At 41.8% G+C, this 17623-nt stretch overlaps 1 protein-coding gene across 2 annotated transcripts in view; it reads right to left on the reverse strand.

Moving 5' to 3' along the window:
• Positions 1-17623, reverse strand: part of prim2 (DNA primase subunit 2) — a 147308-nt gene that overhangs the window by 62173 nt on the left and 67512 nt on the right. For both annotated transcript variants that reach the window (XM_084320995.1, XM_084320994.1), the window contains exon 8: positions 2196-2263. In XM_084320995.1, coding sequence (XP_084177121.1) covers positions 2196-2263 — 68 coding nt within the window. The remainder of the gene's footprint in view (positions 1-2195; positions 2264-17623) is intronic.

The raw sequence follows: 17623 nt of genomic DNA on the forward strand, positions 1-17623 counted from the left end.
TATCGTAGATGAGATTTCTTGCAATATATATCGTAATAGCAATATTATCACAGATATCGTGATATTATTGGTATCGAGGGCAACATTTTTCAAAGTATCGTATCGTGAGTTACACACATAGTTTAGACCCTAATCTAGTTTTTGTAACGGCGACGTATATTAGGTATGCGTGCATGTTGGCAACAGAAAGATTCTTTGACAGATGGTAACTTAAAACTAGAGAAATGCACTCGGTAGAATACAGACCTCAGGACTAACACACCTTCCACTTTGCCATTACATTCACATGCACGTTTGACCAGGTAGACAGAAAGAGTTGCCGTATTGCCCGTCTCTATAGACCCAGTCACCCAGGCTATAAATCCATTAGGTGACACTAAAGGAGAGGTCACCAAAATCAACAGACCCTATACGAGTCTTGACTGTACAACTATAATGAGTCAGGAGATAAGGTTGAATATTAAAGTTTATGTTCATTTGTACAATTACATTTGGTCCCCTAAAACAAGGGCTACAATTCCTAAATATGGAACGTCAACAATCCTCAAATTAAAGCTAAAGGTCTGTACTTCAATCTCATAGTCATCGTTCCATTTCAAATCCAACGTGCTGCAGCACAGAGGCAAGATAGTTTCACTGTACTCAAGACCTACGAATGTAATGCACAAAATATGTGCATATCTTTATTTTTTTATTTTTTTTCCACTTTTTCTCCCATTTTTAAATTTTTCTCCCATCCCAATTTCGTATCGTCCAATTCAACCCTCCCCTGTCACGAACGCTGTTTCTTGCCTCCCACAAGCCGGCTGCAATGTGGACTAAGTCATACATAGCACAAGTCCCCTCCGGTACCTGAGGTAACAGCAGTCGCATCTTTCCACCTGCGCGGCTCGATCTTTCAGCGTCAGAGGTCTGCGCTTTGGAGGGGCGCCTCCCCCATCGCTTCCTGATTCTACTGCGCAGGCGCACCAACCGACCTGTAGGAGTCGCTGTCCACAACGCCCGATCCCCACCCATCAGTTTCCCACCCCCTAATACTGCCAATGTGTATTAGTACGGACGACCAGCTAAACTGAAAGCAATGTGGAGCGCTGGGCTCGAACAGGGCGAACCCAGCGTCTCCAGCATTCGTGGTGAGCGCCTTGCTCGTAGCCGCCCCCCTGTGCATATCTTTGTTGATGAAAAAGTGTCTACGGCCACTTCAGTTAACCTCTTAAACATCGGAAGGCCAGACGACGGGCTGTCACACACGCATGCACTCACACGTCGCAGCGGTGACCATTTTGGATAATCATGCCGAATTAATCATTAATCATGCCGGTACACGCATTAGAAAAACCTTTGTAAAACACACATTTTCCGTGGGATTGTTATAAACTTTGGACCTGTACTGTAGATAAGACGTCAGGCTATGGAACCGTTATGTTTTCCAGCTCCTACCTCTCAGCTGGAACCCAAAAACAGGCATCTGGCAACAAGTCAACATAAATGTGAGTAAGCCAAACTTTTCCTTCAGTGTGTTCAAACCTCAACTCAATGTCAATGTCCAAACTCAATTTCATTAGCATTAGTGATTCGTCTTTGTTGTTGTGGAAGAACGTTCAGAATGTTTCCTTTCGAAAAAGAGACCAGACTCATGCATGTGCTATAAGTATAAAGTATAATAAATTGCTAATTACTTTGGGTATGCAATCGTCAGGCGTGTTATGCAAAACTAGCCCCATTTTTGCCCGATGCTTAAGTAGTTAAACGTAAAGGTAGGTTGTCAGAATGGTATTTATTTCCAAGTACTTTGCACATACAAGGAATTTGATTTGGTCGTTTGGTGCGACGTTAACAGACAAGACAATTAAGGTATAATCAAATAAAATGGAATATAAACTAAATAAAAATAAAAGTACAATAGAATAGAATATGATTATGAAATAAAAGTTGGGGAGTTGGGAGGAACACCGTCACCGCGAAAGCACCGACTAAGATTTCACAGCCGTCGGCGCAAATTGAATGGTATTTAAATTGAGTATATAATATATATATATTTTTTTTTAAACATGGGTCAACACGCACTACGGCGGGTTTTCTCACTGGGGGGGGCGTGTCGCCTGGAGAGTTCCAACGAGAGCCTGTATCGCCACAGGGAATAAATAAAGGAAAGCAGCGGCAGGGAACCAAGTGCTTATAATAATGACAATTACCTGAGGTGGTTCAGCAGCGGCTGGAGTCGTTCGTCAGACTGTACCGTGGGGAGGGAACGAGCAGTCAGCTGCAGAACAAAAGAAAAAACCTTTTCACAGATGTGTCATAGAGGGGTAAACACAGCTGCAGCTCATAATGGGTTCACTTAAAGTGGTCCGCACACGGCGGGGGGGGCGATTTTTGTCAGGCGACCGATTTTTTTAAGCAAGGCGACCGACAGAATTCTATCGCCTCCATTGTTATGAATGAGACGAGCCACACGGCAGGAGATTTTGAAGCGACGGTCGCGCAGCAATTTCTGTCGCCTGGCAAAAAAATCGCATCGATCCTATTTTTTTTGAGGCGACGGCAGGCGATTTTATACAAAAGAAGTTGTGGATGTTGACAGAGTTTAATGTCCAGGCTGCAGCTGATGTCATTTGTAAGGTTTATTGTCCAAAGAAAATTATGGTTGAGAACAGAACAGTTTTTTTTTTTTATCCACTTTTTTTCCCATTTTCTATTTTTCTCCCATCCCAATTTTCATATCGTCCGATTTCAACCCTCCCCTGTCTTTGAACGTTGTTTCTTGCCTCCCACAAGCCGGCTGCAATGTGGACTAAGTCATACATAGCACGAGTCCCCTCCGATACTCGAGGTAACAGCAGTCGCATCTTTTCACCTGCGTGGCTCGATCTTTCAGCGTCGGGGGTCTGGGCTTTGGAGGGGCCCCGCCCCCGTCGCTTCCTGATTCTACTGTGCAGGCGCACCAACCGACCTGTAGGAGTCGCTGTCCACAACGCCCGATCCCCACCCTTCAGTTTCCCTCCCCGTAATACGGCCAATGTGTATCACTGTGGACGACCAGCTAAACTGAAAGCAATGTGGAGAGCGGGGCTCGAACAGGAGGCATTCTGTTCGAGCCCAGTCTCCAGCATTCGTTGCGAGCGCCTTGCCCACTGCGCCACGTAGACGCCGGTTGAGAACAGAACAGTTTGCGTCTTCAGTGAAAAAACATTCTCTCTCAGCAGGTGCATAACATTACTTGTCCAATCGGTGGTAATGAATGTATTGTAGCGATCAGTGACTCATGCAGTAATGTCAGGAAGAATGAGGAGAGGTTGTATTCGTATAGGTGGTTTAATTCCAGCTCAATATGGGTTTAGTTCCCTCGTAATGCACAACACAGGTACCTGCTAATACGCTCGCTTCACAACAACCTAACGTCCGGTCCGTCCTCCCATATCTCCCTCCGGGGGGGGAAACAAGTAACCACACCCCCAGCTAGACAGAGCGACGGTCGCCTCTGGTGTGGGGGGCCAAGCGATTGTCATTGAGCGACAGACCATCGCATCGCCAGGCGACGCCGCTCGCCCGCCGTGTGCGGACCACTTAACACTAGCACAGCCATGGAGAAAATGCCACAAATTACCGCCAGGAACGGGTCAGATGAGAATATGAGAAATATGAAATAGAAAAATAAACAGTGTAAACTATATAATTACCTCTGAATATAAATATATATATATATATATATATATATACCGTACTTTTCGGACTATAAGCCGCGGCTTTTTTCCCCATTTTTCGACCCTGCGGCTTATATAACGGTGCGGCTTATATGTGGACAAAACCCGAAAATCGAAATATTGCTTTTTTTACTGCATTGAAATGTTATTTATCTGTTCCCTTATTTACTTAATACAACTTGTAAATGTTAATTCTTGTTATTTGTCCGACAGTATTGTGTCCCAATGGGAGTCATTCTCTGTAGAGGTGGGAGTCATTCTCTGTAGAGGTGATGGCCATGCACCACCACCCACAGAATCGAGAAAGAGCAATCAATCTGTCAATCCTTTCTGTGGCCGGGTGAGGTTTCCCGTGTTGAGTCAAATTAAGCCGCAAGCTCCACTCCTTACATATGGTAATTAAACATTAAAACACATGCGGCTTATAGTCCAGTGCGGCTTATATATGTACACATCATTCAATTTAGCTGCTGCGGCTTATAGTCAGGTGCGGCTTATAGTGCGAAAAGTACGGGTATATATATATATATATATTATAATTTTATTAAAAAAATATTACGGGCAAAGAGCCACATGCGGCTCGCGAGCCACGGGTTGGCCACCCCTGCGCTAGACGCTCGCAAAGTGCTGTGCCTTTCGTCCGTTCCAACGGCCCATATGTGGAATAACGTTCTAATTACCGATAATTTTCCTGAAGTCATTTTGAAATTTCAGAAACCGTGCCAGATAAAACGGGTATACTTTTAGGAAAAGTCATTGAGTGACAGAGCTGGAGCTCGACAGAGTGCCGAGGATACATTTATTGAAAATGCCTAGGGGTTATGTGACCCCTTGTCGGCTGTGCTAGTGTTAATGTAGGTAACGCAGCACGGACACTCTGGAACAAGCTCCCACTCAACTTGAAATCGGCAGGCACTCTACGGACCTTTAAGGCCATGCTCAAAACCCACCTTTTCTCCATAAACAATCCACGAGTTCGTTTTGTATTGTAGTATGACTGGTGTATTATGTCGGTCCATTCTCTATCTGCTTGGTTGGCCTGTATGTATTTCTTCTGTTTTCGTATTGTTCCTGTCTTTTTTTGTTTCTCTTTCTTTCCCGGGATGCGCCCCGGGCCGATGTAACTATTGGTTGAGGGGCGCAATATAAATAAATGTATCATATCATGTATCATATCATATCATATCATAGGTGTGCCAGTGGCCAGCATCGACTTAGGGATGCTCGATATTGGCTTTTTTACCGATACCGATATTGTCCAACTCTTAATTTCCAATACCGATATCAACCGATATATGCAGGGTTCCCCCCCCCCCACAAAAAACGGAATAATTTCAGGTAATTAACATTACATATGTCTTGTTGTGGAATTAACATAACATTATGCATACTTTTGACTATAAATAAAATCAGAATTTCTTCTCACTTGCTTGCCTGGGTAAATAAAGGTTATAGAAATGTAACCGATACAGATATTTTCCGGTATCACATTTTAATGCCAATATCGGCCGACAATATCGGACATCCCTACATCAAACATTTTATTAGCTGCCGTTTTGTTTACCCTGGACTTCTATTGTGGTTAATGTCTATATGGTCCTGAGTCACACAAAGTGAATCAGTCGTCAGTCATGTAGTCATGTAGGACCCTGGCAGGAATACCGTCAGTAGCTAATCAGGAGGAGATTAATCACGACAGCTGCCAATGACTTGGCACCCGTTACGGGAAGCAGACAGACACTGAGACGACGAGTTGGCTCAAACTTTTGAAATGGTGACAAGCCAAATACTGAATCCATGCCCTTTCCAGCACATTTTAATTAGCAGTTCAAGATCAGAGAATGCACCTTCCAAAAATGCAACCTACAAATAAAACTAACGCTGCAAACGATAAAAAAAGATGCGTCATTAGTAGGGATGGGTACCGAATTCGGTTCTTTTAAAAAAGGTACTTACCGAAACACGTCGGTACTACCGAGTATCGATTCACGTGAGATGCCGCTGTCGGTACTGTACATTTTATTTTATTTGATTTTTTTACACTTTTTTTCTTCATGTGTTGACATGAAGAAAAAAAAGTTTAAAAAAATAAAATAAAATTAAATGTACAGTACCGACACACGCACAATATACGCTTACCTAGGATTTGACTTGATTCAACAACAAAGCAGTCGGGCAATGGCAAGCCGAAAACGGTCGAAAGTGTGGTTATTTGAAGTTTGGATTTTTTTTTTTACAACTGCAGCAGGTAGATTAATTTTTTTGAGACTAAAGTATCGAAAAAAGGTACATTTTACAGTATTTCTAACTATCAGAAATATACCAGAATGGCTAATAATTACTATCTCTAATTCATTGATTCATCCGATTTGTTAGGAGGAGGAGGAGGAGGAGGAGTGGTAATAGTAATTCAAATTTTGAAATGTATTATTTATTGATAGGATAAACCCCTTGAGATGATCCATCTCGTTTTCGAGGGGGTCCTAAACACAGTGTAACAAGAAAATACAATACATAACGCAAAACAAGACAACGTACAATACAACACAACAATACAACACAACACAACGAATACTGACGGGAGCTCTCCCAAGCACAACCCACCCAGACCAAATGACAAATGACTGCTTTTGCAGTAAGAATAACAACTTTATTTGTATAACACTTTTCATACAGAAATTGCAGTTCAAAGTGCTTCACAACAGTACAAAATACAGGCATAAGCAAGAATAAAAAAAATTATTAAAAAAGATAGAGGTAGCCTTTCTCCAACGCATTCGTGTTTTCCGCGTCTCTGATTGGCCAGGTCATGTGACATGTACGCCCAATCGTGGGACCGCAAGTTTCTACACTGGTTAAGCTTAGGCGCTCTTTCGAAGTTGGTTAAGGTTAGAGTTTGTCTTAGAGCAGGGCGATAGAACGCCTGCCCTGATTCCAAACTCTAACCTTAACCAACTGCGAAAGAGATTAACCAGCTTAGCTAAGTTTAACCAGTGATAAACTAGGCGTTAGGTAGTTTGCAGGCTTGTTCGACCGGGAAATAGGCGCAGAACTTGCCGTCCCACGATTGGCGCACACGTCACATGACCTGGCCAATCAGAGGGCAAAACGGGAACCCGGAAACACGGACGCGTTGGAGAAAAGCTACACGCTGCAAGGTAAGGTAAATCACAGTTTTTCAGTAATACAAATAATAAAAATAGATTAGATAAGAGTAAAAAAAAAAAGTGTGGTTTGATTCAGTTTCAAAATAGGCTAAAAATAATCAAATAGAACGACAGTAAAAAAGTGTGATACAATTGTTCAATAAAAAATATATATAACAACAGAGCAGTGTAAAAGCCCAAGTTCACAAAATAGCATCATGAATTGGATGAAACGTCAAAGACCAAGACATACTATAGTAGGGCTAGGCCAGGGGTGGCCAACCCGCGGCTCGCGAGCCGCATGCGGCTCTTTGCCCGTCAATGTGCGGCTCTTCCATCCATAATTTTTTTTTTTTTTTTTTTACCTTTTTTTTTCTTTTTTTTTACCTTTTTTTTTTTTATGTCACTCATTCCATAAGGACGTAGAATAAACATTTACAATTTTTTTTAAATGGTCCATTTGCATGTTCTTGGTATCTGAATCTAGGGACATATATGGATCAGTGTCAGAAATAGTGTGTCTGTTACTAGGCTTGAGTAAATTGTAATGAACCAAAGGAGAATATCAATTCTATTTAAAAAAAAATTATCTTTGACTGTAAATAACACCATGCTAAAATTGACCAGACCTGAAAAATCTAAGCAAATGAATAAAGGGAAGATGATTAAACAGAAGGTTTTGTAGATACAGTACTGAATTCTGCCATCTTTTTTATAATGTAAATTTCTCCACCATTTTTCATCATATTGCAACACCGTTTTTTGCAAGACGTTCACAGAAAGGTAGAGAAACTAACTGCGTTCTGTTTTATGGCAATAACGTTCAGGTTTGTGGGAGATAATCCCAAAAAATAAGAGAAATTAAAAAGTAAATCCAGAAGTCAGATGATTGACAGGGGCTGGTGTGAGCTGGGTAGGGTAGTTTTTCGAAATTTGAAAGCCCTGAGTCTCTTCCTTCAAAAGACTACACTCACTTTTGGCTGTGCCACTTCCTCCTGTCAATATGCTCAGGTTTCCGACTCAATGCCCTGAGATTTCTATAATCTTATATTTCACTAATAACAGTTAAAATAATTGGTAAACAAACATAATGCTGAAAATATACACTTTTACTGTATATCTCGGGCTTAAGAGGTTAACCCTGTGAGGCCCAAATTAAAAAGAAATTAGCAACTTCAGAGGCCAGAGGGTGGGACATATAAACACATTTACTATCAAATAGCATTGTGAGGCTGAACAACAGGACCAATTGACTATACATGTGCTTAAAGGGGAACTATCTTATAAATGGCTTTTTTCAGTGTTTACCATTGTTTCTTAGCTATGTGGACTTATATTAATAGGATATATGTCTCTAATTCTCATATTGGCGAATTCTTCCAATTCTCCTCTCACAATATTCACCCTCACTGAACTGAGTCATCTGAAAATGTGCATATCTGTGATGTCAGAGATTTCTCAGCTGCATAATAATGTGGCAGTTTATGTGGCAGTTGGCACCAGGCCACACAGTGGTTGGAGCCCAGCCTCAAAACGGCTTAAGATCTTGAGGTAGAAAAATGCGGTTTTTAGTACTTGATTAGAAATACAAAACAATGCTTTTTTTTTGAAAAAAACCTAGGTGTTCCATAGACTCACAGGAATTGTGTAAAAGTGCCCAAATAGTGAAAGAAATAGTAAAATAGTTCCCCTTTAACATTTTTTAAATAAACATTATTTTTTTAAATGGCTAAAAGTGATTTTGTAATTTTGCAACCGTGGGTCTCACAGGGTACTTTTAACCCTGTGAGGCCCAAATAAAAAAAGACATTAGCAACTTCAGAGGCCAGAGGGTGAGACCTACAGTATAAACACATGAAGGGTGCCGTGACTGAAAAAAAAGGTTGAGAAACGCTGGTATATGGTGTGGCTCTTTGTGGTACCACAGTAATTTTTTTGTGGCTCTTAGTCTCTGACTGGTTGGCCACCCCTGGGCTAGGCGATATGGAAAAAAATCATATCGCGATAACGATATGATAATGTTATCATATTTCTCAATATCGATAATTATCGAATTGTTATAAGTATAATCATTTTTTATTTTTTTTTTAACAACAGATGTATGTTTATTTTGCAGCAATTCTTTGTCATTGCCGCCATCTTTAGTGTTACACTCCAGTTCTCAGGCTGCAGCTGGTTTAAAAGGGAAAGTAAACCGGCTTCTCTGCTGGCTGTGGCTCCAGAGGAGTTGAACAGTTCTGGCTCTGCTAGTTTATTTTCGATCTTTTGGCGCTTTTTTGGTGGACAAACCACCGCACATGTGCACTGTGACTCGTGACTGGAGACTAGCTCTGCTAGCACACATAGCCTACTGTGTACAGACGGTTTCAAAATGTATTTTAAATTAGAAAGCAAACAAAATAAATGGACAAGAGAAAAATAAATCTCAATTTGGTCAGTATTGTCATTTGGACAAGCAAAGCCATTACTTTAAGTTGCAGGCAAGAAAGACAAGTCTGTCCACTGTCGCTGGTTTTAAAACTGCCCTGTTGCTGGTCAAAAAAAAAAATAATTAAAAAAAAACGATTTTTCGATTTTTTTTAATTTCGATATTCGATATCGATTATTAAAATATATTGCGATATTTATCGTTATCGTTATATCGCCCAGCCCTATATATAGTATACGGCTTTTCACGTCACGTCAAAGTTGCAAGGCTTACAGGCGGTGTAGGTACGTGGCTTTAAAGTGGTATGATTAGCCTATAGATCGTTACCAGGGGAATACAAGTCCTTGAGAATATCAAGGTGTTAATATTTCATCCATATGACACAGGCCTAACACGGGTATCCCACTATTACTGGATGCTATATTTAGTCTATTGATTTTATGAACATGCCGATGTGGACTGGCAACACTGAGGAATGAGGAAACATGACTATAGGACCCCCCCCCCCCCCCCCCCCCCACCACCACACACAGTAGGGGCGTGGGAAGATGTCAATAGCAAGATATTGTGATACTTTCCCCCCACAATATTAAGAGTCACTGTACTTTTTCCCAGGCCTTAAAAGAAAGAAGATACATATTGAGGCACTTGGAAGTGAGGGGTTACGCCAGCACCTCCTATTGTCAGCTTCCCCTTATTGCACCTAACTTTACACATGATGCCATGTGATGACCAGAGTAGAGCCGACTTGATGGCCCCCCCCCCCCCCACACACACAAATTGATGGACGCTTATGTTTGAGTTATTTGAAGTTTTTTTCTTTCCCAATAATTTTTTTTTAATATTCGGTATAATAAGTTATTAAAAAAATTGCAGTGTTTCTTGTATTGCAATATATAGCTGTATTGTGATGTGCATCATATGGCCAGATTATATATATATATATATATATATCACACACACACACACACACACAAGCTCAGGATACTTCTGTCTGTTCAGATTCAAATGACCAGGCGGAGGATCCAGTCAAACGGAGGAAGCAGCTTTCAATTCCACTCCTATAATGACACATTCTCTGCCACGTCCTCTCGCCGTCACCGGAGGAAGAGGCCATTATAGTAACACACAACACAGTCACAATGGCTCGCTCACAAGAAGAAAGGGATGGGTTTGGAAGATTACTCCGTCTTAGTTAGCGGTTAGCGGTCCGGATAATTACCCGGGAATATGAGAGTGGATTAATTCAAGAGAAGGACACCGCACCCCGTGGTGGAGGAGGCCGCACGCTCACGCTGAACCCAGGCGGGCGTGTGCTTACCGCTTTCTAGGACTGTCCCCGACTAAGGATTTGGATGGTCGACTAGGATTGGCCAAAATGTGCCGTTAATCGACTATTGGTTGACTTAAAAAAAAAAAAAAAAAAAGTATAATATTATCATCTTTTTTTGTTATCATTCCATTTGGGCTGTGGGGGGTGCTTAATGTCTGAAGGAGTCGACTGAAGGCTTCTTGTCATCTGCAAAAGCATGCAATTGGTCCACTGATGGATACATCTTGATATTTGTCTAGTCTAGTGTGTTCATTAGATGGGTGAAATCCTCTTTCAGTGCCTCTGTGCCTGTTTTCTTAGGCAGTTAGCCTCTGGTATGCGTGCCATTAGCGTTAGCCACGCTTCTATGCCTCTTTTCTTTTGAAAAAAATGATAAAAAATAAAATAAAAATAAAATTATTATATTCGACTAAGAGGTTGGCCAGTCGACTACGGCCCCTTTCGACCGATTAGTCGACTAATCGATTAATAGGGGTCAGCCCTACTGCTTTCCACATCTCAAAGTTCCATTTCCACGGCGATATCTTCCTACATCACACTCTGAATGACACGTTAACAACGCTCGGACGACACGCTCCCTTGTTCTCTGTATCGGGGGAAAAAGACACGACCTGCGATGAATAACTCATTTGCTTCTTTCATTTCAACATCCCCCGATGAGAGAAGAGATCGGAGGAAAGGTTTCACAAAAGCTTCCAAGTCTGAGACACGGTCACAGACTATATACGGAGGCCTAAGTGTCTCTGACTCGCACCTAGACTGCACAGACTACAACGTATAAAGTATATCATGCCAGTTAGGGTATACTGCACCTGTGTAGTACCGTTTACTTGACTTTACTCATAGTATAATACGGTATATATTCAGATTCTAATTCTTTATTGCCTATATTTATTGTAACTAGGGATGTCCGATATTATCGGCCGACCGATATTATCGGCCGATATCGGCAGTAAAATGTGATATCGGAAAATATCGGTATCGGTTTAAAAAAAAAGAAAAACAACAACAATATTTGTTATATATATATCCAGTGAAATGATTAGTTACCTGAAATTATTCAGTTTTTTGGGGGGGGAAACCCTGCATATATCGGTATCGGTTGATATCGGTATCGGAAATTAAGAGTTGGACAATATCGGAATATCGGTAAAAAAGCCAATATCGAGCATCCCTAATTGTAACGTATAATATAAATGATAGGGCATACAGACCCTCATCTGCACCTTTGATTACACTGCCTACTTGCTCATGTGCGTATATTCAGTTAATTATATTGTTTACACTGCTTATCGTTTTACTTTTCTACTGTACTATAATTCTATTGCCTATATTTATATCTACTATTACCATGGCCATACCTGTACCTCCCCTCCGCCCCATGGTGCTATGATAACGGAATTTCCCCAAGGAAATCAATAAAGGAATATCTTATGTTATCTTATCTTAATAGCCTATCTTGAATAGATGCTTGTTAAAGGGGAACTATCTTACTATTTCTTTCACTATTTGGGCAATTTTACACAATTCCTGTGAGTCTATGGGACACATCTCTGTAAGTTCTTTTCTCAAAAAAATTCATTGTTTTGTATTTCTAATCAAGTACTCTAAAGCAGCATTTTTCCACTTCAAGATTCCAAGCTGTTTTTGGCTGGGCTCCGCCGATACTCGCAAAGCGCTTTGAGTGACAGTCACCAACCAACGTTACATCCAGGAACTTACATCCAAACAGCCTGTTTGAAAATACTATAATCCAACATAATTTTGACGTCTTGCTCCAGTCGTGGCAAGAATCAAATCTAGGCCTTTACTATCCTATGAGTGTAAGAGAGAGTAGGAGAGAGTGAGAGTGAGAGTGAGAGTGAGAGTGAGAGTGAAAAAGAGAGGGGGGGAATGTACAGAATAAGATATTATCTCTGTTCTGGGCTGAGGGCTCCAGTATGGCTCTGATAACGTCTGCCTCGCTATCATTCTGGGCATGGAGTGACACAAAAATAAGTACTTAGTGTTCGTATCGAGTTGGGATGTCCCGATCGGAGCCGATGACGGCATATCTTAATTGATTGGCATCGGTTATATTAAGCCAGATCAAATTATGTTTTATAAAAAATGTATGAAAACCATTAAGGGAAAGCTATAACGTAGGCTATTTGTTTCGTTTAAGCAGAGCTATTCAATTACCAAGCGTATCTCACAGACATTGGTTTTTACTAACTTTAATATGGTTGAAGTGTGAAGGGTGCACTGTGCAGCTGTGTTATCTAGGAAATACAGATACATACAGGACCAGGACTCTGCAGATACTATAGTAGATACTCAATATTAAATTACTTGGATGGGGATCAGGGACATGCCTAGTGTCGAGTATACTGAGGGGGAGGTGTTTGCCTTTTTCTTATTTTTTTGTATCTACTTTTTTCTCCCATTTTCTATTTTTCTCCCATCCCAATTTCGTATCGTCCAATTCTACCCTCCCGTCTCGAACGTTGTTAGGCCATGCCTCCCACAAGCCGGCTGCAATGTGGACGAAGCCTTGCATCACGTGTCCCCTCCGGTACTCGAGGAGGCAGCCGTCGCATCTTTTCACCTGCACAGCGCAATCTCTCAGCGGCGGGGGTCTGCGTGGGAGGGACACGCCGGCCCCGTCGCTTCCTGATTCTGCTGCGCAGGCGCACCAACCGACCTGTAGGAGTCGCTGTCCACAACGTCCGATCCCCACCCATCAGCTTCCCACCCCCTAACACTGCCAATTGTGTTAGTATGAACGACCAGCCAAGCTGATAGCAATGCGGAGAGCTGGGCTCGAACCCAGCGTCTCCTGCATTGGTGGGCGAGCGCCTTGCCCACTACACCACCTAGCCGCCCGTGTTTGCCTTTTTCTTCAAGTTCTTTCTTCTTCAAGTGTACCCCCCCCCCTTGAAGAATACACCACTAATTGAAACGAGGTGGACCATGATCAAGCCTTTCAAAAGCTATTTTATATTTAATTGAAATGGCGTCTTGAAGGCCAATATAATTTAATGCATCGCATAGTATGCATATCACTATAATAAGGACAACTATTTTGCAAACAAAAATCCTATAGCCCCGTAGATAAAGAAAAAAGGATTGCCTATCCCCGTCAGAAGCCTAATGCCTTCCTCCGATGTTTCAGTAGACCTAAATAACAGACAATGACAACCATTCATTTGGCAAGACACTCATTCCTATATCAATTGTTCCATTCGCCTACTGCAACGTGTAGTGTTTTTAAGAAGAAAAAAAAGCTCGATTTTTTTTTTTAATTTTTTTTATAATAAAAAAAAAAAAAAAAAAAGCTTGATCTTGTTGATCTGCGTCTCTCTTTATACCACTTCCATTTTAAGCACCCCGTGTAGATATGCACCCAGCAAGGCTTACTGCTTAATGATGCACGGTTTATACACTGCATCGAGGGATGCAGCAGGGGGACTACATGATGCCTGTAGTATTTACATACATACATAAAGAGAGACATCACTTTAGAGAAAACCAGGAAGACTGTGGTTACCCCCCCCCCCCCAGAGAGAAACAGCAGCATGGCTAGTCAAGGGCCACACAAGTGACCCTAGTTTGAGATGGATGTTAAGTAAAGTAATGATGTCGACTAGTCTGTTAGGTAGATTATATATCATTCGAAACCTTGAAAAAAACACGAAATATTTCATTAAATGTTAGTTATTAGACTGGCCATTCTATTTTGGTTGTATTAACACTTAGCCGCCCCGTTTTATACCATTTTGAAAAACGCTCGTTTTTTTAAACTTTAAAAAAAAAAGATTCTGCAGGAATCGCGCTTTACTGTAATACACAAAACACGTTGTAATTTTTCGGCCTATTTATGAATCGTTTTCAAATAAACGCTAGATTATCGATAGTATATGTGTACTTATGCACGCTATAGAATCGGGCTGAAAAATCGATTATCTTATTTCCTGATAAGCTACACACACTCACAGCCACACACACACATATAGGACACGTTGATATATAGGTGAAAACAGCTCTGATTATCCCAATACTGGTCAAATAGATTCCTTACCTCAGATCAGATGTTCTCCAAAAAGATTATTCCAATTCCTGATCGCCATTCCAATATATCGATCGCGTTTATTGATCCAACGCTGGGTGGTCGAAAGACATATTCCATGCCGTTCTGATGGTGGGCGATGACTGCAATAGGCTCGGATTACATGCCTGACAAGTAAAATGTGGATTTCCCCATGCGTTTCATTCAGTGCAATCCAATGGGGTGCAGTACCATCCGGAGAGACGATAGGGGGCGGTATTTTCCCTGTTCGAGCTCAGACAGATCCCCACTGGTAACGTGAGGCTAGATTGATGAAAGATGAATGGAAATCGATAATAAAAAAAATAACGATTAAAAACGAGATTTCTCGTCGGCTGGCACTCAACGGTTGGCATGAACTAACGAGAAATCTCGTCGCTGGCACTCAAAGTGTTAAGATGGCCTGTTTCGTTTATGTTTTCATCAATAGGAGGTGGGCATGTAGCACTGTGCAGGTTTCAACAGAATGCACTGAGATAATAAGCAGGCCTGGACTGTGGCCCAATATGTTAGCGCATCAGTGAACTCAGCAGCTATGCTTGTGCGGGGACAGAAAGACAGCCATACATACAAGCAGACATAAAGACAGAGACACACTGTTTTAGACAGCTGTGGCAAGTTATGATATGACGAAGACATATTTTCACTGTTGTTGGGTGTCAGGCGCTAGCATTCAGCCAATTAGCTTAATACCGAATCATTGTGAACATTAGCTGAACACTCCCAGGGAGATGCTTTGAATAAATAAAAAAAAGGAATTCTGATAGCACTCTGAATTCATGAAAAGTCCAGGTTGTGCCAGAATGCCAAGCCGCGGCGGAGCTTCTACTGTATTTGTATGGGTTTTGATTACCGTTACAGTGTCACATTGTGGTCAAAAGGGCGTTTCAGGTGATGTCATTATTACAAGTATTGGTTTCATTGGAGAGTCTTTCAGTGTCAAGTGGTCTAAATGTAATTTCAGAAGCCTCTCCACTCTGCTAAGCAACCTTTTCTGGGGGACTGCTGATTATTGGGACATCCATCCATCCATCCATTAAAAGATTAAAATAAATGACACTGAATGTTTCGATTTTTTTTATACTGAATTACAGAATACACACGTCTCAATCTTCTGGCACCTTTGTGACAGAAGGTACCGTATTATCTTATATAGCCCTTCTTCTAACTCGCCATGGGTGCTGCTTCCAGTGTTGCTGCGGCACTGCTGCAGTCTGCAAGTCATTGATGCGAGACATAGAACGTCCTTGGTGGCCAGTAAAAAAAGCTTGCTATACAAGCATTTCCTGGGTAACTTCATAAAAAAAAAACTTTAAAAAAAATAAACGTTTTGATGGCAGAGAAAGGAGATCCTCTCTGATGCTGATTGACTAAAAACACAAGATCGGCTCATTAGCATAACAGCAAAATGTCATTTCGTACAAATTAATGGTGGCTCAGGGAGAGCGGTAGAAGTGCAGAGTCGACGTTAAAGCTTGGCAGAGCGGCAGGAGGCTGACGAGCCGAATTGATGGAGGAGGAGGAGGCAGGAGGGGTCATTAAAAGCAGGAATGCTGTAGACCAGCGACAAAAATATATCCAAATTATCTCCATGAAAATGGTTGAAGATCCAATTTGAGCCATGCGACGACATGGAGCAGAGAAGATTGATTTGGAGGGGGGGGGGGGGGGGGGGATTAAACTGTCGAAATAGAGCTGGAACAATTCTGTAATGGAATAGATCGGGGAGGAGGAATGGAAATGCATTAGGAAGTATAGAGCAGCAACCTCTCCGTTGTTCACACTTCAATGTTGACCTATCTGAGAATATTCTGATTATAACCACAATCCAGCAGTCTTTCCAGTTCAAAGGGAAACAACGCCCCTTTTTAAGATTTCAATGTTATTCCTGTACACCAGTCAATATTTGTGAGGATGCACCGCTCTCCCATAAAGGCAGAAATCAGTATCCTGGTTACACAGCACCATCTGGAAAGTTTTATACTTTTATACTCTGTGGGTACCGGACCGCAAATGACATCACGTCATAAATCATTCTCTCTAGACTGTATGACATAAGGTTCTTTTTTTTCTCTCCAAATGTATCCAACAGTAAACATCCTAAATATTTTCAATGTATGACAACATTTGAAAGCTTAAATTTTTTTTTTATCTACTTTTTCTCCTCCTATTTTTCTGTATTTTTCTCCCATCCCAATTTAGTCGTTATGCCAATTCCCCCCTCCCCTTCCTGGTCATTGCGCGCATTTGCCCCCTACTTGCCGGTCTAGGGAGCCCTGAAGTCTATCGGATGCTTCCTCCGATACATAGGAGACAGCCAGCAGCCTCTTTTCACCTGACAGCGAGGACTCTCATTGGGTGAGTGTAACGCGTGGGAGGATCACACTACCTTCACCAGTTCCTTCCCTCGCTGTGCAGGCGCCCTGACCGACCTGTAGGAGGCACTGTTTACAACGACCAGGATACCACCCACCGGCTTCCCACCCGCTGACACTGCCAATTGCGTCAGTATGACGACCGACCAAGCCAGAGGTACCGCTGACAGCCGGATTCGATACCAGTGTCTATGCGGTGGTAGACAAGACGCTTAGTCCGCTGCGCTACCCGGCCGCCCATGAAAGCTTACATTCTGTACTTTCACAATCTGTACAAATCTGGAAATTGACGTAGGAGACATGTGGTCACAATCGCTGGTCGTGGTCACAATGATTGAGCTGTCCTGGGGCACAGGAATAACGTGAAAAAGAGTAGTATTCCCCATTTAAGATCATACTGAAGAGCATTTATACTGCAATTAAGACATGAGGAATACTGCATTAGAGGGTTTTCCAGATATGTACTAGGCGTATGTGGTATGGGGGGAAAAACAAATGTCATGATATTCATAAGGATAAGGATGCTCGATATTGGCTTTTTTACCGATAC

The sequence above is a fragment of the Notolepis coatsorum genome, assembly GCF_963971535.1.
Source record: "Notolepis coatsorum genome assembly, chromosome: 9".
NCBI classification, from domain to species: domain Eukaryota; kingdom Metazoa; phylum Chordata; class Actinopteri; order Aulopiformes; family Paralepididae; genus Notolepis; species Notolepis coatsorum.